This window comes from Sinocyclocheilus grahami, unplaced genomic scaffold, assembly GCF_001515645.1.
Source record: "Sinocyclocheilus grahami isolate Dianchi unplaced genomic scaffold, SAMN03320097.WGS_v1.1 scaffold170.1, whole genome shotgun sequence".
Lineage (NCBI taxonomy): Eukaryota > Metazoa > Chordata > Actinopteri > Cypriniformes > Cyprinidae > Sinocyclocheilus > Sinocyclocheilus grahami.
The window spans coordinates 1,772,281-1,799,553 of record NW_015505349.1 but is presented as its reverse complement, the minus strand read 5'-3'; the positions used below and the strand labels follow the sequence as shown (position 1 = coordinate 1,799,553).

Sequence of the window (27,273 nt, the reverse complement as noted above, 5' to 3'; positions counted from 1 at the left end):
AAAGGACACAGCAATGAAGGGGTTAAACTTCAAAACATCAAAAGTGCGAAACACACCCACTCACACACACAAATTAACTTGTGTGACTGAAACAGCACATTTTTGGAAATGTGTGAAATAAAATCAGTAATTCATCCACTATAATTAAAGGGTCTTGTCTCTATTTTAACCTGAAATATTGCAACAATTGGGAAAAATAAAAAAATAATTAAGAAAACGTAAAACAAATGCTTGAATAAATATCAATTAGTACCATAAGATGTCCATAAAAATAGGAAATAATAAATGAAAAAATATTATTGAACAAAAGTATATTACATTGATTTTACTTCAGCTGAAATAAAAACATAAGAGTTAAAAAAAAAAAGGAGAAAAAATAAATAAAATAATTTTTGTTTGGGGAATAGCATGCACTTATGAATCATGCATTATAAGACCAGAAATCAACACTAATACATTAACTTGAATAAACTTTGAATTCATATTGACTTTAAATCTGATATACCTAGAGATAAAGAGTCATCGCAGATTGACACCATTTACTAACCATCATGTCCTTCCAAACCTGTATGAACATAAGTTATTTTGAAGAACACTGGTGACCAAACAGCTTTAGTTCCCATTGATTTCCGTTGTATGGACCAAAAAATACAATGGAAACTGCTTTGTTACCAACATTCTTTAAAACATATTTTTTATGTTCTGAAAAATAATGTCATACAGGATTGGAACAACATGACGGAGTAAATTATTATTTTTCATTTTTGGATTTTGTTTTTTTTGGATCCCTTAAATATTTTTAATCTAAGTTTTGATTTATTGATTGGTCATAGAGCTAAAATAAAATCTCAAGTCTATACTAAGTACATTTATATTTATGCAAGACATTTTTCCTGAGTGTTTATGAAACATTCTGGACATTATTGTAAAACAACAAATGAAAAATAAAAACAACCCTGAATAGCATGGATATATATCAGTCTGTGTGACTCCCAAGCTAAATAACATTGAAGTTGTTAAGAGAAGAGTGATGACTAATAGAACAATGCAAAGTGCAAATCTTTAGTTTCTGCTGAGGGTCTGCGGCTGCAGTGACCAGTAAATTAAGCCCAGTTGGACCAGTACAACAAAGGATAGATGAGGTTGAACAGCAAGGCTAGGACTGCCGCCACAGTGCCCATGATGAAATATCTCAGACGCTCGCCATCAGAGTAATCTGAGATGCGGTCTCGTCTGCGGTGAGAATGCCCTCCCCTGCCCTCCTCTTCTTCCTCTGGCCTCATCCTGGCTCTTCTTCCACGCAGCCCTGGGCAAAACAGGCTCCGAAAAGAGGCCTCTTGCTGCCCCTCCTCATCCTCCTCCAGTTCCTGCCATATCAGAGACGCCTGCGATTGGCGGAAACCTGTGTCAGCTTCTGGGAAAGGGCCTTGCCTCATCATTCCACCGTAGAACACCAATTACACTGTGTATCAGAGAGCTCACTGCTCCAGTTTCACACACTCAGGAGGATGGGTAAACAAAATAGCATGCAAAAGGAGCCCAAGAGGCCTCTTCATGTCCAAGAGTAGCATTTCATTTTCAAATCTTTTTGAATCAATGTACACAGCCTGTGACTGATACATCTACTAAATTAAAGGCAAATTGTTTCCTTGGACCCATAAATCACCAGCTTGTACTTTAAGGATGGACCACTGATGCAAAATATTCTCCCAAATGTACCAAAATGTTAAACTTGGTTCATGTGCATCATAATCTATTCTTTTTAAAGATGCTTATGTTACTGAATCACTTCCAAAGTTTTACGACGGTCAGTCTCATGTTCAACTGAGTTGAGAACAAGATGTGAAGAAACTTCTGGTTAGAAATAGGGCTGGTTATCAAGTTTGATACTGTGTGTAAACGTAGCCTTTATTAAAACTATTTGCACTGAATTATTTTCTTGGTTACATTTTGTTCCTTTGTGCAGTGGCTCAGGAGAGTGTGAGTCTGTAAAAACCTCAACAAGCTGAAAAAATAAAACCAAAGTTTTTTAAGGTAATGTGTAATGCAATCGTGTTAAAACGGATTTCATAAAATTGGTATTGAAAAAAGTATCGTTCAGGAACCAGTATCGAAGTCAAGGTATCAGTATTGATTTCGAAATGTTTTGAACGATACCCAGCACTAGTTAGAAATTGTTGAAACCAAGGTGCAAATGTCATTTCTGTATATTTTCACCTTTTGAGATTCACAAAAGTCACGAACAAAGAGCTCATTTTTTTAATCATTAATATTCATCAAATCGACTCAATACTCTTGATGCTTTGTGATTCATCTATTAGTCATGACTGATAGATATCACAAGGTGATTATACTCCAGAACATCTGAGAGAACATAATCTCTCATAAAAATGCCAAATTAAATTATAATCAGCTGATGTTGTCTGAGCATTTCTGAGAGACGGCTCATTAAAAAATGAACGATGGAGAAATACGGCTTTTTTTCCATTTTGAGAATCTACCAGGAATGTTACCCAATCCCTTGCAACTTTAATGAACAAGTATATAGCTGCTCCACTAAAGATTAAACTTTCCATTGGGCTGCAGTGACTTGAGAAGGTGCTGCGCTCACCTGACTGGCAGCACCGCCGGTTGCAGCAGAGGATTCGGCGCCAAGGGGCCCCAGTAAGTGAGACGGCCTCTCTACCGGAGAGTTCCTGCGGCGGTAGAACAGTACATAGGCGTAACGTGTAACCACCTGACTCTCTTCCACCGTTGTCACTGTGCTGTCATCAAACAAACGCCAGCCTGAAATAAGTAAATGTAAAAGTAAATGCCAGACAGTGAGATGTTTCACATCACAGCCGGTGAGATGTTACTGATCTAGAAGAGCTCACTCGTACCGACGTCGCTGCGCTGGCTGTTCTTGTCGCTGGGAAGACGTGCATAGGCCGTGTAGTGTCCTCCGATCATGCCGCCATAATGGTTGATCACAGCGTAGAGATCATAGATGGGGGGCTGCTGGATGTCACCCTTATGACCAATACAAAACTTACTCAGATCCAGGTTTCTGATGAAGACAGAAAAATCTAGGTAAAACATCCATTATATGGGCAAGCCAAAACATGGATAATAAACAAAACTATTCAGCCAAATGACAAGTTCACAGTTCATACTGCTATTAAACTCCTAAACTATCAGGATTATTTTTGTAGTGTCACAAACAACTGAGAATGAATTAATGTTATTACAGGGTTTGTCATTTTTTTATTTTTACTTTGTATCAAATTAACGGTGTAACTTTTTTTCAAACCACTCTTAGAATATTTCGAATACTTAGAATAATTTATTTGAATAACACTTTTCATAATAAATAACAGTACAAAGCAGCTTTACAAGGAAATAGAGCCAAGCAACTAGTAAGTCAGCTATAGGTGACAACAGCTAGGGAAGAACTTCATAGAAAGATAAAATAAAAACTTAAATACTAATAAAAGTGACAAAAATGGACTTGGTTTAGCACTAATCAGTTGTTCCACAAGGTGGCAACACTAGCCCGGGCTGTTGTTTCACAGTAGAAAACAAAACTAAAGAGACCGAACAACAACAACAAAATAGCAGATACTGCAACAACAGACAACCGCATTGACAAGCGCTTGTGTGAAAGGGTGATGAGATAGCAGAAACTTTAGTTTAAAAGAGTACAAAGACATTTTTATCAGTCATAACTTTTAGAGAAAAATAGAGCAGACGCTGGACAAAGATGAATCTTTCTAGAGTGCATGTGTCGACTGCCTACATTCGCGTACACCTGAAATGGACTATACTTTGAAAGGCTGCACATTCTAATGTGTGCATACGTTAGCGTAAAAAAAACAAGCATACTTGGGCCTTAAGACATTTGTTATAGAAAATTTCTATTTCAAATAAATTGTTATATTAAACTTGCCAGTCATCAAAGATTCTTACAAAAAAATTCAATCATGGATTTCATAAAAATATTACTTTTCACACTCCAAAATCAGCATATTAAAATGATTTCTGAAGACTGGAGTAATATATTTTCATATATTAAAATAGAAAACAGTTATTTTAAATTGTAATAATATTTCACAACATTACTGTTTTTACTATATTTTTGATCAAATAAATGCATTCTCTCAAAACATTCAAATAAATCTGGCAGATGCCAAACTTTTGAACCCCTGTGCTAGTGACCGCCAGTGAGACAAGAGTATAGTTCAGTGTACCTGACTGGGAAATCAACCATATCATTAATCTTGTCCCTCCATATGAAGCTCCTAAAAGAGAAGCGCTTGAGCTGGATGATAAGCACGTTGGGAAGACGCCAAAGCAGCAGCTGTTTAGAGGCTTCCCTGTGTTGCTGACACTTAGGACAATACCTGAACCACAACAAGAGAAGATATATGTGGGCCAGTCACATTTATGTCATTTAAACACACTTTAAAAACTGACACGTCTGTCCGTACCATGCCTCTTCAGGGGCCAGCACCTCAGGTTTGGTAAAGAGATTCAGGCACTGCTCTAAAGTGAAGTGTCCAGCCCTGGATGTCTCTGTAGCAGAGCCAGGGTCCTCATCAAACTCCAGCTCTTTAGAGCGGACCAGCACATATTCCTTCTGCCGCTCGTTGTTCTTCCACACCAGCTCCAGCGTGCAGTCATCAGGCAGCTCCAGTATCACATCACCTGTAGGTGGCACCAGGATGATAAAGATACACAGCTCCAACGAAAGCATTTTATAAAACATATCCATCCAAAAACCTCTGACTGACCTTTGTCCTCAAGTTTTCTGTCCTCCTTTTGGCTTGAGTCCAGAACTGTGATGTGGAATTGAGACGCACTTCCAGTGGCTGACTCAGAAGGCTGCTGATACCCGGTCACTACAGCTACCAATGAACAAACAGCAATGGAATATTACTCCACAACAAACAAAGACTATAGCGAAGATTTTTTACACCAACGTACCTTCTGGTTTTATAGCCTTTTCACATGATGTTTCTTTCTCCACCAAAGAATTTTGGGAGCTGGTGGCGAGCTCACCGCACCCCGAGTCATTGGTGTGTGCGGAGAGAGTGTCCCCACCTGCTGCGGAGATCACAGACACGGTCTCAGTTTGCGGGGCTGTGACAGAGTCACCCTGCTCCGCTTGGTTTTCCGCTTCTCCTGCAGATGACTGTTCCTCCTCCTGCTCCTGACACTCTGAGACGTTGCTCGCCAAGGAGGCCAGGTCAACATGGGACAGGCTGGCCTCTGGAGACGTCCGACCGGACTGGAAAGGTGGCTGGAACACATTGACAGAGTACCTGCACACAGAAATTAAGGTTTACACAGTGCTGCTCGTTCCTAGTCAAAAGATTTTACTTTATGTCAGAATATTCCAATCTAAACAAATAAATAATTTATAAATAAATGCTGTAATAACTACACAGACAAAAAAATAAATAATAAATAACAATAAATAAAATGCTGTTAAATGTTATAAATGTATGTATATAAAATACAAAACTGACGTAAATTTAAATAAAAATAATACTATAATAAACACATAAAATTCTATAAAAATGCTATAAAATATAAGGCTAGTAAATAAGTATATAAAAATTTCTAAAATATAAAACAAAGCAAGAAAAAGAAAATGTATATCAATGTAACTTTGCTTTCCATTTATTAAAGCACACTTTAAGTACAAAAAAAACAAACAAAAAAAAGAATACACAAGCATAGATAAATATAATATAAGTTACAAATAAAATAAGGTCTAACATTCAGGTATAGCAATTTAATAAAGTACAGTGCACAGTGTTCACTGTATAAGTTAAATATATATTAATCTTTGTTAAAGCAGTTTTGTTGTTTGATTAACATTAATGACCGACAGCAGCAGGTATTTATAGGCTGCTGTCCCTTTAAGACCTGAAGCACAGATCCAATATAATTATACACATGCGATTTCTTTCTCAGTTGTTTTCATTCAATTAATACACATCCGAACCGAATTTAGTTCTCTTTTGCTTCTACTTGTGCTGGAATGGTTTAAAATCACTTGAATGTGTACAAGTACAAATGATAAGCTTTCACTTTATGATGGTTAAATATTGCAATTAATCCACAAATCACATGCATGGCAAAGAGATAATCATACCTAGAGTAGCCTTCCAAAAGCTGTGTCAGGCGGGAGTAAGTCAGCCTAGACTCAGGCACACTAATTAAAAACGGCAGTCCAATATTCTCCACATTGGGCCGGCATGTGGTCTTGTGATTGGGCCAGTGCTTCTTCTGGCAGGCCCTGAAATCAGAGGAAAGAAACTTAACACCAACTAGCCAAGGCAAAGTCTCTAAATCCCAAGCATAATCTCAGAGCCAGCACAGCACATCTATTTTAATGAATAGATGAAAACTCACTGATTACAGTAGCCAACACGGTAACAGCGAGTACAGCGCTTGAGCTTCTCGTCGTCAGAGGCAGGAGGCTTCATGCAGCCAGCGCACTTTGTAATTGGGATGCTTGGAACCAGAGGTCTCTGAAGATCAATACAAAGACACAATCAATACATTATATCACAGCAAGAAAATCCACAAAACCTAGGAAAATAAGAAGAGTGACAAAAATGGTGTACCTGTTGGACCTTCAGCAGCACCACTCTCTCTTTGGCAAGATCTTTAGACAACACCTCAAAGCAGAAAAGCAGGTCACTGGAAGAGACTGTGTCTAAAGATTGAGACGGTGAGAAGATTCTGTGGAACCTGTTCTTCACCACCTGGGAGAAAATATTGAGGGAACACTATTTAATAATGAAGAACAAAAATGTATGAACGTCACAAGACACATCAGTAGATCTGGTTGATTTACCAAATTTTATTTTCAATTGTGAAAGAGGCTTCCAGCAATTATAACTAAATAATTAAGACAAAACTAATATTCAGAACAGACTCATCATACCTCTGCCAGCCACAGGTTCTCTGGTTTGATCCTCACACTGCGAGATATTGACTCCAGTACTTCAGCCGTGCTTGAGTTCTCTTTACTCACACTGACCAAAAACTACACAAGCAAAATGTTTAGGTCAAATATTTATAAAAAAAGAATATCCATCTAAATAAGGTTGAACAATCTGAGCCTTTTGTACACAGGCTTACTTAAGAACTTCAGAAAGTTGTTTGTGTACCTTGACTGGTTTCTTGTGAGGCTCTTTAGCGAAATAGAAAACAGTCAACACCTTCTGCTTTTGAGGTAGGGGGACAGGCAAGTACAGGAAGGGGTCAAAGGTTATGGAAACCTTAATAAAAAAAAACAGATGAGAAAACTCCAACAACCATATTGCTAAGAGATACTGAAAAATATAATTATCTACCCCAACACCATCAAAAGTGATAAACGTTTCAAAACACATGGAAGATTTAAAGCAGGGACCTCTTGGCTCAGCATCAATACCTGTATCACTGACTCATTCAAATTAGGGATGTCAACGATTAATCGATGATCGATTAATTGTCTATAAGAGATGCAATCGATTAAAGTTATCGACGGTCGATTAAGCTGTTTAATTTTGGTGTGGCCACTGTCCATGTTTCATTAATTTTGTTCCTTAAATAACCCATGATTTAACTAAAATGAGGGAACAAATTAATACATCGAACGAATTCTTAATTCATGTCCATGAAATCTTTCATTTCCCTTAGATGCGAAAACAGTGATAAAAAGTGAATGACAATAAAATAAACCTGCGAAATTAGAGGGTTAGACGGTGAGAACTTAGGAAAAGAAACAATGCCTAAATATTATTGAATTTGTGGAAATTCGTGACCAACCGGCAAACCAGAGTAAAGCCGTGTAAATGTAGGCTATATGGGCTCGAACGGCATCCAAAAGCATGGTCGCGATTTAGCATTTTCCAGCTAACCAAATATTCCTCTAATAAACAAAGCTTTTATACCACACTTGTCATAATCAGAGCTTATAATTTGTAAATAAATAATTACTGGATTCAAAACAGCAATTAAAAGGCGCTGTGACCGACACTGACTACGTTTTCCCGGAGCATTCAATGATGTCACTAAACGGTGATGCCACTAACCTATGTAAAAAAAAGGCCTAAAAAAAAAAACTTTTTTTTATTAAAAAAAAAAAAAAAAAAAAAAGCGAAATATATCTGTCTTAAATAATTAAGCTAACAGATTTAAAACAGAAGTGTGGCGCGGCGCTCCATAAACAAGTTTTTTTATGTTTCAGCTGTTCGGCACCTCACGCGCACACACCCCACATATTCTAGCAATTCAAACTTACATCGCAGTCTGTTCATTATCAAAATAAAATAGTCAACCAAACATATAAAAGGTTACACTGGTCAGTTTAAATAGACCTGCTGTTATGCCAAGGACTTTTTTGCTCATGTGAAGAGGACGATCTTTTCCGTCTACATGCGAATGCATGTAAAGTACAAACCTAGTTTACATTATAAATAATAGTTTAACATTCCAATACATTACGAATATGGAAACATTTGGATTTGTGCCGAATGAGTAATAACTAGAGGTCGACCGATGTATCGGTTTTGCCGATTAATCGGCACCAATAGTTGATTGCTGGAACTATCGGTTATCGATAGTTCCTGCGTCCACTGCTTGAGCGGCTGAGAAGGGTCTGCTGTCATTATACAGTGCGAGAGTGGCCTCTAGTGGTTGAAATAATTGACAGCACGTGCTATTGTGTGTGATACCGGTGAGTTCTCCTAGACTCAGCGCTGCGCATTTATTTTGATTAGATAATCATCAAGTGTTCAAGAATAGAAGTTCAAGTCCGAGAGTATACATACAATATCCATATGTATATAATTTTAATGCTATAGCCTTTGTGTATATATTTAAAGATGTGCATCTTTAAGCACGACAGTTGAAATGAAATGGTATCACTTTAAAATAAGAGTCCATTTGTAGCATTAAGATTAATGAAAGCTGTGTAAGTATTGTTCCTTGTTAGTGTTAATTTCAACATTTACCATTACTTTTATTATTACTACTACTAGTTTGGTTCAGTACTGGTTTTGTTAATAAAGCACTATTTTAGGTTTTGTTCAGTATCAATTTTAAAACAATCGTTTAATTAATCGGTATCGGCCAGTGTGGTCCAACCCCGCTATCGGTATCAGCAAAATCCACTATCGGTCGACCTCTAGTAATAACCTCCAAACATCTAGCCAAACCCGCACTCGCTCCATCCTCGTACACACATGCATGCACTGTCACGATCTAATGCACTGTAAATGCCGGATATTTAAAAACAAATAGGCCTACCGCAAAGACATTTTCCCGAACAGGATCCAGCAGGATCAAATTAAGTACTGGACATAATACTCACATAATAATGTTTCATGTGAGCAACAGTGTGTTTTGCTGCAGCAGCGCCGATGGAAGCGGTTCACTGACTGCGCAGCACAGCCACACGCGCCAGTTACGTTTGGGATAATTTTATTTTAAATGCCATAATGTCACTTGAAAACATTGCAATTGTGTTTTAAAATACAATAACGAGCACCACGAAACCATTTAAAGAGGCTCGTTCAGCGGTCTCCATTACGGGATAGGAAACAGTCAACAAAGTAAAATTCTCTCAAACAAGCTCTCTTCATTTTATCAAATGATCATAATTCCATCTATTCATTTTACAATCCTGCTAAATTACTAGCATTTTATTCAGACTAAATCCCCTTTAAATCAGGTGAGAAAGCGGGGTTTTTCATCATCATGGAAATGATCGAAAATTGACATCCCTAATTCAAATTGTCATCAGACATGAAGGAAACTTTTGCCAGTTTTTACACATTACACATACACTACTGTTCAAACGTTTCGGGTCGGTAAGATTTTTTTTTAAGAAACTGATGCTTCTTCTATTCAGCAAGGATGCATTAAATTGATCAAAAGTGACAGTAAAGACATTTATAATGTTACAAACGATTTATATTCTAAATAAATGATGGTGTTTGAATGTTCTATTCAAAGAATCCTGAAAAAAAGTATCAGTTTCCACAAAAATCAAATCCACAAAAATTATCCAGCACAACTGTTTTCAACACTGATAATAAGAAATGTTTGTTAAGCAGCAAATCAGCATATTAGAATAGTTTCTGAATAATCATGTCACACTGAAGACTGGCGTAATGATGTTGAAAACTCAAAAAAAAAATTATATGTAAATAACCAGTCTTAAGTCGCTTGGGTATATTTTTAGCAATAGCCAACAAAACCAATGTTTTGGTTCAAAACATTAAGGGTCAAAATTATAGATTTTTCTTTTATGCCAAAAATCATTAGGATATTAAGTAAAGATCATGTTCCATGAAGATATTTTGAAAATTTCCTACCGTAAATATATCAAAACTTCATTTTTGATTAGTAATATGCATTGCTAAGAACTTCATTTGGACAACTTTAAAGGCGATTTTCTCAATATTTTTTATTTTTTGGCACCCTCATATTCCAGATTTTCAAATAGTTGTATCTCGACCAAATATTGTCCTATAACAAAACATACATCAATGGAACGCTTATTTATTCAGCTTTCCGGTGATGTATAAATCTCAATTTCAAAAAACAGACCCTTATGACTGGTTTTGTGGTCCAGGGTCACATATTACAATTTAAAATAAATGATTTCCATTTTAATACATTTTAAAATGTAATTTATTCTGTGATGCAAAGCTGAATTTTAAGTAGCTATTACTCCAGTCTTCAGTGTCACATGATCCTTCAGAAATCAGTCTAATATGTTGATTCTAATATTAATATTTTTGTGGAAACTGTGATATATATTTTTCAGGATCCCTTAACGAACAGAAATTCAAAAGATCAGCATTTATTATCTTTTAGCACCATTATAAATGTCTTTACAATCACTTTTGATACATTTAATGCAGGGGTTTTCAACGTTTTTCAATATTAATAGAAACTAACCATATTATGATTAAAACGTTATATTAAAGGGTTAGTTCACCCAAAAATGAAAACTGGCTCATGTTTCACTACAGAAGGACTTGTGGACTGTTCAACTGCAACACCCGCTGACTGCAATGATAGAGCTTGGAATAGCCAGGACAATTTTTAATATAACTACGACTGGATTCGTCTGAAAGAAGAAAGTCATATACACCTAGGATGCTTCGAAGGTGAGTAAAACACAAGCCAATTTTCATTTTTGGGTGAACTAACCCTTTAAGTAGATCAAAACTATGCACATGTTGCACATGCATCACTGTCTGTATATTACTTTTCACTGTTAAAAAACTGAATTTTATGCATCATAAACAAAATGATACGATAAAAATCACAATTCATTTGTTGTATGCAGTTGTTGTAATTAATGGATTTGCGGGGTCATACATTTTAATTTTACTAATCAGATGGACTTTACTCTAGTAAAGTGCAGATGTAATATATAAGCAATGGCTCCACCATAACAAAAATAGCAATGTACAATGAGACATTTAAGATTATTTACAACAAATCATTATTTTTAGATATATTTGTAATGGAATTAAAAAAAATATATATTGCTACAATTTTTTATTTTTTTGTAATCTATTAGTCTGCATTTACATTGTTGGCATCAATTTTGACATGCCATATTCTTGTCCCGTGCTAGTATCACTGTCGATTGCATTTTCAGGAGTGAATCACACAATTATATGTAGATGTGATTTCCAAAACTATGCAACGTGTAACTGGCCGTCGGTCCTCTTGATAGCATGAAAAACAATACTTTTATTCAATTAATTTATACTTTTATCCACTCACTTTGCAATTTCTAGAATGCTGTCACTCATCTCATTTCTCGATCTCACAACATTCCATTAAAATCAATAAAGTTGTCTACACTGCATAATGAATCTCTTATGTCGTGTCGTTGTTAATGAATCAAATAAATGCAGGCTTGGTGAGCAGAAGAGAATTCTTTAAAAAACATTAAAAATCTTACTGTTCAAAAACTTTTGACTGGTATGTTAGCCTATAGTTTGAAGTAAAAAATATTAATATTAATAAGGAGAGTCTGAGATTTATTTGACAGTGATTTCACATTTCTTGTTTGTATGAAGGCTAAATACCAATAAAAGGTGAACATTTATTTATTTGTGCCATTTTTTCCCAAAAATATTATATAGTTTTATAGGAGTAGGTTTCATAGAGTTGGCATATTAATTTTTCATAAGTTTGTAGGTACAGACATCTGTTGTGGCCGTTCTTGGCCATTTTTTATGAGGCTTTTTTAATAGTGTTCATATCGATATCGGAATTATATCGTATCGACCGAAATTAAGAAATATATCGTGATATAAATTTTGACCATATCGTCCAGCCCTACTTGATTCTAACTTAAACACTTCCGATTAGCCATTGCGTTGTAGAGACCAACAAACTTGCGTGTGACCTTTTAAACAGGAGTGTAAGTGTATATGATGTGAATTAACATAACCATAACTGAACAATCATGATACTATTAATTTGGGACACATCACTATATTGAAACTCTTTCTGAATTTATCAGACCTGAATCTGAACAAAATGTGTTGAATCAATTTGCGGGATGATGCCATTCTCTCTCATAAGGTTTCATCAATATAAACAAATACATTTTGAACTAAGGATCTAAAGTGGCAATTCAATATATAAACATCAATATCAATATATAAACAGATCGTCACAGCTCTAGTAAAATGCAATGTTGGAGTGGCAGCTATATTTGGGAGAAGGCTATGTAGAGCAGTGTGGGTCAGCAGCCTGGCACCAACACAAGAACTAGGGATGCTCATTTCAGTTAATTTTCCCGACTGACAACCGCCGCTCGTTATCCGAAAATTAACCTTTAACTGATAAGATAAGAACATTAAATTAGTATTAAATAAATAATTGAATGGACGAGTGTCTGTGACTCATTAAAACAATAAAAAATAAAATAAAAATTATATGTATATATATATTTTTTTTTTTCTTTCCGACTGGGTTATTTTAACATGTGCAAACAGCAGGATACAGAACAATACAGCAACAACAGAACCTGAATTCACACATATCTGAATTATCACGCACCTGCATCTGAATTATCACGCACCTGCAGCACTTCTGAGAACAAAGAAAAACAGAATAAAATAATATAAATAAAAAGAATAAAATAAATAGGTCTACACTAAATATTTTTCACTTAAATAATTAACAAATTAAGATGACAAAACGAAAACACACATTGAATCCTTATACGCTATTTGAAGAACCGCATGTTTTTCCATCAGGGATAAAACTAAATAGCAAGTCTACCTCAGAACACAACTTGTGTACCTTTTATTTTTTTTAAAAATTGCTGTGGGGCATAGTCTGGAGTAGGGATGCACGATATTGGATTTTTGCTTTATCTGATATGCCATTATTTTTCAACTCATTTTGGCCGATAATCGATGCCGATACCGATATATTTCCTTTTGTTTGTTAACAACACCAAGTCTCTTCTGTGCAGAGATTTTAAACAAATTATTTTTAATTTTGGTTAGTTTCTAACAAAAACTTACTTATTAGAATTAAATAAACAATAATTAAGTTCTTTAATATTGAGAGTACATTGAAAGCTTTGAAAATAACTATAAATCAAATCACTTTTTTTTCCCAAACAGATGCAGTGGTAACATTTGTAAATTATTCAACATTTGTAGATGGTCTAAAGCAAAGTAGTTGTAAAAAAATCTGAAAATCTTTTAGAGCTCCTTGTATTTAAGTTTTCATAATCCGTTTGGGGGAAAAAAAAACATATTACACATTAATGAATAAAACTATTAAGTATATATAAAATTATTTAATTTTAAGCGTCAAATTTGTGATTTTTATTCAAGTAAGCTACAGCGTCTGACCTTTAAATCAAAACATACTCATGACTTATTAATTACTGCTTTATTTAATCATAAACACAATATTAATGTTATTTGTGTATTATTTTACTTTCATTTTATAGGGCCCTAAGAAATTATTTAATTATAGTTTTATTTTTTCCCATATTCCATATTTTTTCCCAAATTCAATTAAAATTTTTCTGGACTTTGTTTTAACGGTTAAATTAAATTGTATTAAATATATATGTATAATTGAAATCATGAAATTTACACAATTTAAAAACATTATAAATAACGAAAAATAAAAAATAAAAATTTCCCACATTCTGTGTTTTCCATTTTAATTTTCTGGATTCTATTTTAATGGTTTAATTAAATTTTAATAAAAGCACCTGTAATTAACTGATTTTATAAAAAATATATTTATTATTTTATTTATTTAGTTTATTTTTTTAAATACTGTGCTGTGTATTTAATTTTTTTTGGTAAATAAATTAAGGCATAAAACATTAATACATTTTTTAATCAAATGAAAATTAAACAAACCCTTTCTTTTAGGCAAACAAAGTGATGGTTAAAATTAAAATATTGAAGAAAAATTGTGATTATTCCTTAAAAATAATGTTTTAATAATACTTTTATTTGTAGTAGCAGTAGTACTACAATCATTATATTAAGTAATATATTTGTCACAGTTTCTTCAAGTTAAAACAAACTTTTATTTTGATGGGTTGCTGTGAAGACCTTTAAGTTTCTATTTGTATATGATATGATGATGTGCTTCAGTATGTGTGTAGTAAATGAAACCGCGCCTCTGCGCCATTCATTCATACAGAGACACGCAGAACATGCAGGATTCATATTTAAATCATATTTTTGTGGCTTAATATTCACAGACACTAGTTCATATCGCGCTTTGATTTAAGTGCACTGACCTACTTTTGATTTATTAATCCAAAATTTGTCCAATTCCGTGACATTCCACGTTATACAGTAAATTCCATTTTTATGACAGGATTCTGCTATTCTGTCTGCGTTTTCAGAATAGCGGAAATCATAGGGCACTAATTTTATTACAAGTAGGCCAACAGCGCCCCCTAAGTAAATAAAACAGACGGGCCTTAAGGCCCGGAGGGAGGCTGCTGCTGCGATAACTGCACGCACTAGTAACTGTTGACTATTGCACAACAAACACGCCATTCTTTATCTGCATTCTCTGATTAAATGTGGCGATCTAAAACAGTGAATCTAATCATCATTCAGGAAAAAGTTTGCTTCAAGAATGACAACACTGCTGACGTGATCTTATCGTGCATCCCTAGTCTGGAGTGGAGCCTGTTCTGTGGCAGAAAACACCGGTTTCTGCAGCATTGAGCATTGTAGTCAATCACAGACATATCTGTTGATTTCATGAACACAATGGCCAATCAGAGGTACACACGATGTAAAGAAGAGATTAATTGTGCAGTAGTCTAGATCTTAATTGACAAAAGTTTAACACTATAAAGCTGCTTTGACACAACGAGTATTGTATAAAGCGCTATACAAATAAAGGTGACTTGACTTGATTATAACGGAACGGTGAGATTGTGAAGAACGAAGAGACGAGTGACAGCTTTTTAATGATTATAAGGGGGAACACCCTTTTGCACGCTTTCTAGGATATAACCCATTCAGAACTTGAATACATTCACCCACGGATTCACTCTCTGATAACCATTTATTTAATATTGCCTTTTTCCATTGTGTTGCCTTTACTAATTCAGGTAAGTGAAAGTGGAGGTGCATGCAGCAAAATATGTAGGCACGTGTGGCTGCACGTATCAACACACCACCTTGAATTAATAAATATCTATAGAATATTTTTCTTTAATAATGCAGCAAACGTAAAAAAAAAATACTTTTAAAATGTTTAACGGATAGAATTAATCGGTCAAATTTCTTACTTTCGGTTAACGGTTAATCGGTCAATATGAGCATCCCTAACAAAAACACATAGGCACATTTGGCTTGACCCTGTCTCACACTCGTATTGAGTTACTGGATCACTCCCTGAAGTCACATTCCTCTTCTCGACCATGCCCTCATTTCAACATGTAAACAAAAACAGTCCTGCTTTTTCCACAGTAATCATCTCATGTATGCTTCCTATCACACGTCAGAGCTCTCTGAATAGATCAAGGGTCTAGCTGTTCTTATCCAGCCAAACCTTAGCCATGGACACACTGCTCATGCAGCTAATGCTATATAGTATCATAAATGTAGACAAAATAATGTGTGTTTGCTTGTAAAAGATTGCTCAGAAGCAAATAGAATCCAGGCAACAGACCTTGTGTGGCAGGTGCCTCCAGACCTCCCCAGCGCTGACTGTGTCTTTTCTTCAGGGTGATGTCGATACGGGACGGTGTGAAGGCATAGCTGGACTGATCTGGCTGAATTAGATTCCTGAAACATCAGCAGACGGGACCAATGAACAAACCCTCAGAAACATACACTTGACCAGTGGATCGATGGAGATTAGGATGCCCATCAGAAAATCTTACCTGAGTTTAACCTGCCATTTAAAGACAGTGTTTGGTCCACAATCCGGATGAAGGCGCAAAAAGTTGGGATCACTGTGAATAGTTTCAACAATTAGTGTAAATGTTAGAGTTGAAATCTTTATTCTGGACACTGTGTGTCGATGACTCTCTCACCTGCTCTGGAAGACAAGAGTGAAGTCTTGTTCCCTGAACAACACCCTGGACGTCTGCCGGCAGATTTCTTTCATGTAGACATTAACAACCATCAGGTCTATCCCTTTCTCATAAGAGTCATTCTTCACAAACTTCAAGTTCACCATCGGCTCCGGACCTTAACACAAATCAATCATGAGAAATAAAGTATAGTAAACTAGGGCTGCCCCCTAATAGTCGACTAAACATTAGTCAACAAGCTCTTGAAGCTGAGATCGATAATGAACAATCCCTCACATCCACTCCACACCATGGGGGTGATCAACAGCACCTTCAGTCACAGGCTGATCACACCAAAGTGCAAGTCTGAGCGCGGCAGAAAGTCCTTTCTTAGCTATCAGATTGGTTAATGTGTTATGATAACAACAAGAATTATTGGTACTGTATATATAGTAAAGACCAAGTACAGTTTAGTTTTGCACATGTTATTATATGCATTTTATTTTCTTGTTAATTGTTATATAATATTTCTTTCTAATTTTTATATTGTAGATCTGTTGAGTTGGAAATGACTTGTTTGTTATGTGTGGTGTTGTGTTTTTTGTGCGTTAAAGCTGCAGTGAAAAAGTAATTTCCTGTAAAGGATCAATGAAGCATCTAATAGATGAGCGTCAGCCAATGAGATTGCCATCTGCGCATTAATTCCACCCACTACTGGAGAAACCGGCAGTATCTTATGATTGTTCTTAAAAGCTGAAGAATTCCAATGTTATTTTGACAGGACAGACAACACAGAATAACTTTTTCATGTAGCGTGTCAATTCTGCATGGTATGTAAAAGACTCTCTCGCTCACTCTCTCTCTTTCTTTCTTTGCATGTGTGTGAAAAACAGTGCTCTCAGCAAAGCAACGGCAAGTCATGCGCCTTCACACTAGAGTTTCCGGAATGTCAAATACAGGTACAATACGCATCCATTGAGATTAACAAAAAAAATAGCACAGATCGCTTGACGGAGAGTGAAGTCACTTTATCAAATTAATGTGAAAGAAAGAAAAACAAAACCTTACCAACCCCAAACTTTTTAACTGTACTTTATACTCTAATGTTGTGCTCTGACTGAACAACATGCTGCAACAATTGTTCTTAACTGACCTTCAGTATCCTCCTCTTGGCTCCCTCCATGTGGATCCTCCTTGGACTTGTCTTTCTTCTCCTCTGTGCAGCTCTTTTGAGGGGACTCCTCTCTCTTAGAGGCTGTTGAAACAGGCGCTCCAGATACCAAATCAGGAGATGGAAGCATTTTAGGGATCTGGGCATCAACCTGTGGCTTCTTTTCATCTTTTCTGTTTTCTCTCTCATCAGCTGCTATGTTCCCAGTGTGCATTTTCACTAGAGGAGAACTCTCCTGTTGTGCCACCTTCAGCTCACACACTGAGGAAACAGTCTTACTTTCATTTTCCTCAACCTGTAAACAACACAAAGGATGGACAACAGGATGTGAGACTCATTTCCACCATTCCCTTTCCTGCTGATTGTTTTCACTTTCAAGTGAATTATTAGTCTCACCTGATCGTTGCTTTTTGGCCTCCTGTCCATCTCTTTTTCTCTTGGTGATGCCTGGCATCCTTGACCTTTGACCTGCATCTGAACCCTGTTATCTTTTGAATTACTAGCTGAAGAGGCACCACTGCTCACAGCTAACGAATGGGTTTTTCCATTAACTGCTTGTTTGGACTGAGACTCTTTTGTCGAGCAGGGAGCTAGTTGGGGCTCCTTTGTGTTTCTGGATGGTCGTGTGGTGCGCTTTGTGCTGGGCTCATTGATCGGGTCTGCTTTATCATTTGATTTAATCTCAGCTACCTTCACACCTGTGCTCTCAGTGAGCTCCACCTGTTTGCCTTTCATCCCTCGCTTTAACCCTCGGTCAGGTTTACCTCGTTTCTGCTCAGCAGTGGTCACTGTGGGCATTTTCTCAATGATTTCGCCAGATTTTTCAGACTGCCCTGTGGTTGACTGGTGGTGGTTGCTGCCATTCTCTCTAAGGATGTTTACCTTTTCCGTCTTTTTCTTGTTCTGTTTAATGGGGAACATAAATAAATAAAGCTTGGTTGAGGGATCTCTGACCAGGAAAACTCAAAGCTACATTTTGATCTGTGACCAGAATGCTCAAAGCTGCATATGTGCTTGGCCATACAGATCTGATATTGTTCTTTATTGATCTTTACAGACCAGTATGATTACTAAAAACTTTTAAAAAAACAAATAACAAAATCACAGACCAATATGATGATATAACATGTATGATTTAATATTTGATATATAACATTCAATATATAATATATGAGATATATTTTTTGCAAAAATATGTCTAAATAAACCAATCTTTTTAGTAATTACATTTTTAGTAATTGCACAAAATAAAAATGCAAAAAGAACGTCTGTGTTCTTACAGCAAAGGTGGGCCATGTGTTGAGGGGGATCTTCTTGTGCATGACAAGCTGCAGAACTTTTATTTTCTCCTTATAAAGCAGTTTACTGCATGAGGCTTCAATCTCTTCATGGAGATGACAGCTCCATTCACGGCCATCTGAGGAAGAAAAAAAAATCACAGTATAAAAACTACTTTTAAAAAGTTTGGGATCATTAAAGTGGTCCTATTATGCTTTTTCACTTTTTCAACTTTAGTTAGTCTGTAATGTTGCTGTTTGAGCATAAAAAAGATCTGCAAAGTTACAAAGTTCAAAGTCCACTTCAAAAGGAGATATTTTATTTAACAGAAATCACTTTTCAAAAACTACAACGAACGACTCGTTTGGACTACAACGCATATTTTCCGGGATCTGTAAGATCACAAATATCGAGGAATGGGACGAGACCTGGTTGAACTGCACTAGAGAAGGCAACGAGTGTTATCACTATGTCGGAGACACACTAGCTTTCCCAAGGCAGACAAACTTAGAGTGGTTACAATCATCCGGGTTTAAATCGCGCTCAAATTGATTTGATTTTAATGCAATATTTACACTGAAGCTGGCAGGTGGTTATGGTATGGGGCACGACATTTCCCGACCAGGCGCCGAGTGCTGCCAATCACAACACACACTGGCCCAGCTAACCAATCACAGCACATTTCGTATTTCAGAAGGTGGGTCTTCATTTGATACAGGAACTATTTGAGCCGTTCATGCCAGACTGGGGAGAGAGGTGTTGTAATAATGTAAAATATGTGAAAAATAATGTTTTTCGAACAACCTAGTATGAGAGCCTGTTCTAGTACACCCAAAACAAAATCAAAACTTTGTAAAAGAGCATAATAGGACCCCTTTAAGATTTTTTTATATCTTTGAAAGATGACTCATTTGCTCACCATTGCTGCAATTATTTGATCAAAAACACAGTAAGAACAGTAATATTGTCAAATATCAATATTCTGTATCTGTCATAAAGCAATATCCATCTCTCTCTAGACTGGTCAACTTAAGTATATTCAACTAAGTCTAAGTTGAAGTCGGCCGAAACCGAAACCAAAAATTCTGGATGCACTTGGCCAAAATCCGAAAGCGAAAATGCTTTTTAATAATTCTTTATTATTTTATTAAATAATATAAAATAATTTTGTAAAACTTTTTAATTTAACTCAATAATTTTAATGATACTGAAAAAATACAAGCCAATAAAATAACCACACGTTTATTGAAAGTAAAACAATAAAATTGGACAGAAAATATATTCATATTAAATATCAATATATTATTTTTTCAGATTTAACTGATTCATAATCCATCAGAAATAAATTGAACAATAGTGTACATTCAACACTGACAAAAAAGATCAACATGGACCAAATCAGACACAAGCACACATAATGTCCTTACCCGGCAGACGGATGTGGCAGGCGGAATCGGAAAAGGCATAATCGATATCTTCCACTCTCAGCACCCCAGCATCTTCACAGTTCAGCCTCACTATCACCTCGTACACATTCTGCTTCCAGTCCACAAACAAATCTACACAAACAAAAGAACATTCATGTAGGCTGGATCGATCGGAAACAAATTACCTAATAACACTGACTGTAATTAAATGTATTATTCCATAAGCAAAGAACATTAGAACATAGAACAGGGAAAACAAAAGAACATTTATGTACAGATAATAGACAAAGGATTACTACAAACTAATAAAGCAAAATCAAACCTGATTTCATGATAATGCTACACAGTCTGATAGCCAGTCATAGTAGAAAGCCAGACTCCCTTTGATTTCAAACTGCTCTGTTACGGAGTTTAACTTTGGTGCATGTTAGCGAACAGGTCAGAGTGAGCAGGAAAGAGCGAGAAAGAGAGCGTGTTTATCTCTAAGGATCAGGCTTCAGGGTCAAGTGACAGCTAGTCCCGTCCCGTTACTCTCTCTCTTGCTGAGACACACAGATCTAAAAGGTCATCAAAAAGCCGCCACGCCCCACAGCTGGGCTTCTATTCCACGTGATGTCATCTGCCAGTATCCCATGAGCCCCCCTTCATCAGCACTACAGAGATAGGCTTCTCCGGCTGTTCATTTAGGGATGGTGCTCTGCCTTCCCGTCTTGCCGAGATGAAACACGACACCTCGACAAGAGGAAGACAATGGCACACCTATATCAAATGCATGTAGAGACGGCAATGAGGGCAGCGAGTAAATGAAGGGAGTGTGAGGAATACTCTGAGGGAAATCTTCTCATGCATGTGCTGGGCAGAGCCACTCCACTGACCTTGACAAAGCCCTTCTTCACTGAAGCAGAGACTCACAGGCTTAGATTACAACACTTTGGCACTCAGCACAGCACTGCAGAGGCAAAACACACTCAGCAGAAAGGGCACAGCCCTAGACACAGACTGGCACAGGGGGACTAAACAAACAAAACACTCATGCACACTTGCCAACAGTCAGTAGTAACGTGTCTCAAACATCATCTGTAATTGTAAACTGAAAACACTGCCAGACAACATCAGTGGCAGTGTTTAGAATTAGCCTTCTTTTGGTTCTGTGAAGGGATAGTTCACCCAAAAATGAAAATTAGCCCATGATTTACTCACCCTCAGGGCATCCTAGGCATATCTGACATTCCTCTTTTAGACGAACACAATTGCAGCTATATTTAAAAATGTCCTGGGTCTTCCAAACTGTATAATGGCAGTAAATGGTGCCCCCGTTTTTGAAGCCTAAAAAACTGCATCCATCCATCATAAAAATACTCCACACGGCTCCGGGGTGTTAATAAAGGCCTTCTGAAGTGAAACGATGCGTTAGTGTAAGAAAAATACAGATTTTAAAAAATGTATAAACTGTAATCTCTAGCTTCCGGTCGCTCAAGCAGGTGCGTTCACGACAAGGCGCTCGAGTGTATGACGTAGGCATAGGCGGAAGACGCAACGTAAGCGGCAATTTATTTTTTGTTTTGTTTTTCTTAGTCTTATTTATTTAAATATTATTTCTGTTCTCAATGTCATATATGCATGTATGTATGTTTGTACCAAGAGCTCCTAAAAAAATAAAAAAAGAATAAAAAAATTCCAACAAATTCCAAACACTTGGCGAATAAAGCTGACTCTCTTATGCCTAATTTAATTGTGAAGTTGAAAGCAGAAATAAAAATAAAAACTTAAAAATGGTTCTGCATATCAGTTATCTGAAAGTAAAACAAAAATAATCTGTATCTGTCATAAAGCAATATCCATCTCTCTCTAGACTGGTCAACTTAAGTATATTCAACTAAGTCTAAGAAGTTGAAGTTGGCTGAAACCGAAACCAAAAATTCTGGATGCACTTGGCCAAAATCCGAAAGCGAAAATGCTTTTTAATAATTCTTTATCATTTTATTAAATAATTTTGTAAAACTTAAATTAAAACTTTTAATTTAACTCAATCATTTTAATGATACTGAAAAAATAAAAAGCCAATAAAATAACCACACATTTATTGAAAGTAAAACAATACAATTGGACAGAAAATATATTTCATATTAAATATCAATATATTATTTTTATTCAGTTCTATGCAACAGAATCAGATTTAACTGAATTTTTTTTTCATTATTAAAATAATTTATAGTCCTGCAAAGTTATTATTATCAGAGCATGTGAGCAGAGCATAGTGTCAAGAGACGGTAGCGTCATTTTACCAGCGTTGCCATGTATGCAAGTATAGCTACTACATAGAAATCTCCTGTCTGCGCGTTATTTGAGCGGACTTTGCTTTTCTGGTGAGCATGAGCGGTACACGAGTGGAGCGTTCACATGAGCAGTGAGCAACTCAACGGAACACACATTCATAGAGCGGAGCGTCACACCACGCATTGACGACGGCTAGAGGGAAAGTGAAACCTGCGCACTGAACACTGCTGGAAGGTGTGCCATACATTTTTGGCCATTTTTCTCTTTCAGACAAAAAACAAAAATGCCATAATTTTTGGTGGCTGAAATTTCGTTGCATCCCTAGCTAAGATGCTAAGATTATCCATGAATGTGAAGTCCATGATAACATTAGATGATTAAAAAGCCACCACTAATCAAACAAACAATACTTATGGTCCTACATAAAAGTCAACAGGTAAAATAAGGCTTATTTAAAGGGATAGTTCCCACAAAAATGAAAATTCTGTCATCATTTACACACCCTCATGTCATTCCAAACCTGTATGAGTTTCTTTTTTTTACCTCAAGCACCAAAAAGATACTTTGAAGAATGATGGTAACCAAACAGTCGATGGTAGCCACTGACTTTCATGAAGCGCAGTAAATGACAGAATTTAGATTTTTAGGTGAACAATCCCTTTAACACAGCTGACAGCAACTATCAAAAGTAAAACAAAATATACATATCTGTAAAAAAAAAAAAAATATATATATATGATTCAAAATTAGGGATGGGCGATATGGGCTTTAAAATATATCACGGTAATTTCTGATATTTATTGCGATAACGATATCAATGACGATAATTTAGGGAATCCAGTTTTTTCCTATTTTTGCCCAAAATAGGGTGTTGTGGGCATTACTGAGTACACACGTAATGTAATGACTGTTTAATTCATACTGGAAGCAGGAGGGCACCCTTGCGCAGAAACTCCACATATGCATACTAGAAGTAATGCTCCAGGAAGAAGTATCCAGTGATCGATGTAGCTGAATAAAACGCAGATAAAGAAATTTTAACTTAGGAAACCTGAAGACAATAAACATGCGATTGCACAAAATATATGGTATCTGTGTTCTTCAAGCAATCTTGGGTATTTTTTATAAGGATAAAGTATATTTATAATGCAATGCTAATCGACATAGTCTTTATCACTGTATATAATGCTATAAAATAGTATGATTTCTGCCTTATTCTGTGATACAAAACCACGTCTGATCACAAAAATAAGTTATTTCAAACACTCGACTATGTTATGAAGTTAATATGGAGAAAAAGCATGTCAATAAATTAAAATATCTTTGTTGGACAACAGGTCTGTAAACGACTCATACACATGTAAAACTGTGTCGCACACGTGCTACTGTAGTACATTTACTCAAGGCTCAGACCGATTGTTGTCTCTGTACAGCCCTATCCAAACCTGCTCCAGATTGTAGAAGGAGCTGCTCAATTTCACGTCACCCCAGACAGTCGTACACAGAAATATGTCAACAACTAGACTTTATTGTTAGTATCACGGGAAGACGAATTCTAATCGTGTGGGGGATTTTTACCGGTATATCGCAAACGATAAGATATCACCCATCCCTATTCAATATCCCCTTATTGTTGCAGTTTTACTTTCATTACCTCTTTGTTTTGTTCAAAGATAATTACCAAAAGATGATTATCAGAAATAAATGAAACTGGATTCACCACGTACCAACCAAAACCAGCTTCTAATGCCACACAACAACCATTTCATTAGACAAGCTAAGGACGCAGTGCAGTGCCATAGCTAAATCAATACTGACTAGCATTGCAGAACAACTACACAAGTTCAGTTTGTGTCACACAGTTAATGTCTGTTAACTTTCCAGTTCCCCGTTTACCGCACTACGTAAAAGATTGGAAACCAGTCCAGCTCTGCACATGAAAATAGGACAAGGACTATGCCATACCTTTAATGACTTTAACCTCAAGTAATGGGCCAGACTGCATTTTATAACAGTCAAAAGGACACTGCACCACAGACGCTTTATATCAGTTCATATTACATTAGATATCACTGCAGTAAACGTTTTATCCCACACTATACTTTTGCCCCAAGAATATGAATCAAATATCTGTCTAGATCTCAACATCTTGATTTCCAAGAGTAACACCTGGCGGGAGACAAAGCGAAACGACAATCAAAAAGATAAGAGATAAAATGAATTGGGGTAAAGAACCTGAATAAGTAAAAGCAATTCAGACCTACTTCATGAGTGTTTACAAACTATGACCCCTCCTCACCTTTTCTAGTCACTGAGCTGGTGGCTGAGGTGGCCCGCTTGGCCTCCTTGCTCTCCTGGTTAGCTCTGTCCTTCTGCTTCTTCTTACTGGTGCTGACCACATCGTCAGGTCCTCTCTGACCTCGCCTCCGGCCCGATTCACTGGGTCCTGTACTGCTGCTGGCCATCTTCAGCCACTTGCCGCTAATGGGTCGGCCGTCTCCTACCTCGCTCCCACTGCCGGAGCTGCTTCCACAGGGGTCTGGATCTGAGCTGTGCCGTTTCCTGCCCGGTCCAGCTATCTTGGCGGCGTTTCAAGTGAGAGCACTCCCAGAAGAGAATCAGAGGGAGACTGTGAACAAAAAACAACAGCAATGTATGTATCCAACAGACTCTGGTTGAGTGGCAGTACATATTACTCAAATCTGGAATACACTACACAACTTTTGCACATATTTTCCCCCCTGATTTAGAGTCAGGTGGAGTCGAACCTAGGTGAAGAAAGTCGGTCTGCAGTGTGAGTTGACAGATTTCCCAGAAAATCATGTAGTGTATGATGTAAACAGACTATTTTGGCTTCAAACATGTTTCATAATTTGAGCCGACTTTACTGCAGTGTGTGCGCAAGCGTAAGATGTAAGATATTTTAGAAACACAGGAAATAGGAACAGATATTTGTGTAAAAAAAAAAGGACTGAACTAGGTTCTAACCATCTGTTGTTAGTTGGATTTTAAGACATGTTGCATTGCACTCAAAAATTAATACAAGATTTAAGTCAATTGTAGAGGGGCAGGGTTTAAGTGGATTAAATGATTGGAGAAGTCTGGCATACGTGACCAGAGCGATGATCCAGGTATGACATTTTGATTACATTATGAGGTCAATTTTTATTTTTGTTTTTTAACAAATGCGACATATACATATAGACTTATAAAATAAATATATCTACTTTTCCTTAATTTCTTTGTTTTGAAAAACTGTTTACTTCCAGGAAGAATTAAAGAAAAATCTATATTTTCATTGTGGTCTCAGACTTTTGGATCCTTCTTTATGTAATCGGATATAAAAGAGTGCCTACATCACTGAACAACAGACATGTTCTGAAATTCAAGGACCTCACATTTATGACAGAACGTTTTGTATTCTTGCGTCATTAAAATGAATCTTTCAGATTTTTTTAATTATTATTCTGCTAGACAAAGATTACAGCCAAATGTGGCCTTTATTATCAATATCTGTCAAATTATGGTAACATACCATATACATCAAAAAAATATAAAAAATACTAAGGACCATTCTTTTTTTTTTAAATCTAGTGTGTTCGGACAATCAAATGTCCAACCAAGCCTTCTGATTTCACTACTTACTGGTTGTTTATTAAAATATTTAACGTCTAGCCACCAAAACCGATGTCTGTTACTGTCGATGTCAAGACACTTTGCTGTCATTATGCAAAACGAATATGAAGAAAGAGAAAATATTATGACTTTAATCAATTCCACCTTTCCGTTTGTTCTCCATTTCAGTTGTCATATGAGGAAACTGTATCCAAGGGAACTTGCTTATAACCTGTAATGACCGCTAATGCCGCTGCTGCTAACCCGGCTAGCGTAGCGATTCCACACTCAAGTTCTCTTTAACTGCGAGCATGTCACTAACAAACTGTCCCTTAACGTTAATTTCGGTCTAATACTACTAAATATCATTCGTACGAAGTGTGACATATCTTAACTTTGTAATCTGGTTGTAAGAGACGCCGGTTAGCCGTGTTGAGTGAGGAACGAGCTAAATACCCGTTAAAGGGAACAGAAGCGCGAGGCCTACCAGTACTGAAAAACGTATGTATACCTACAGGACAAGTGAAGGCTTAATACGATACTTGGATATGACAACATTTGTTTAAATGAAATCTTACTTTGTTTCGTTGTTCTTCTGTAATAAGGAGTCGCAGCGGCGTGTCCTTTCCTCCGTCAGCGGAGCCGCGGCGACTGCAGCTTAATTCAGCCCCAGGCTTCACACACGGCAGCGGGCCGCCGATCGCCCCTGAGCCGCATCAGCTCGCCATCCTAAAAACTGAATTCTTCTTTATTTCCAAAATAATCCTTAACCAGGATCCATTTTGTGGTGTTAAATCAGAAACAGGGTTACTGTAAACACAAACAAAGATGTAACGACGGTGTCCGTCCTCCACTTGCAGAGCCGACCGCTGCTCTGAGACTGTCACTTTGTTAGAGAACAAAAACAAACCGGGTAGAGACGGCGATCACGCCAACCTGCTCCACACACAAACATACGCACG

At 36.6% G+C, this 27,273-nt stretch overlaps 1 protein-coding gene across 1 annotated transcript; it reads right to left on the bottom strand.

Annotated features, from left to right (window-relative positions):
• Positions 1 to 870: 870 nt before the first annotated feature.
• On the bottom strand, positions 871 to 27,273 carry LOC107593426 (ubiquitin carboxyl-terminal hydrolase 19-like). Its single transcript, XM_016283148.1, has 22 exons — positions 26,890 to 27,273; positions 24,996 to 25,325; positions 20,420 to 20,551; positions 18,995 to 19,131; positions 18,111 to 18,617; positions 17,697 to 18,009; positions 16,565 to 16,721; positions 16,412 to 16,483; positions 16,198 to 16,313; positions 13,085 to 13,113; positions 7,167 to 7,277; positions 6,941 to 7,042; positions 6,618 to 6,758; positions 6,403 to 6,521; positions 6,143 to 6,286; positions 4,966 to 5,303; positions 4,773 to 4,886; positions 4,470 to 4,686; positions 4,230 to 4,382; positions 2,883 to 3,049; positions 2,612 to 2,787; positions 871 to 1,385 (listed from the first exon to the last, which is right to left on the bottom strand). The coding sequence occupies exons 2-22, from the start codon at positions 25,159 to 25,161 to the stop codon at positions 1,104 to 1,106; spliced, it is 3,693 nt and encodes a 1,230-aa protein (XP_016138634.1). The 5' UTR covers positions 25,162 to 25,325; positions 26,890 to 27,273; the 3' UTR covers positions 871 to 1,103.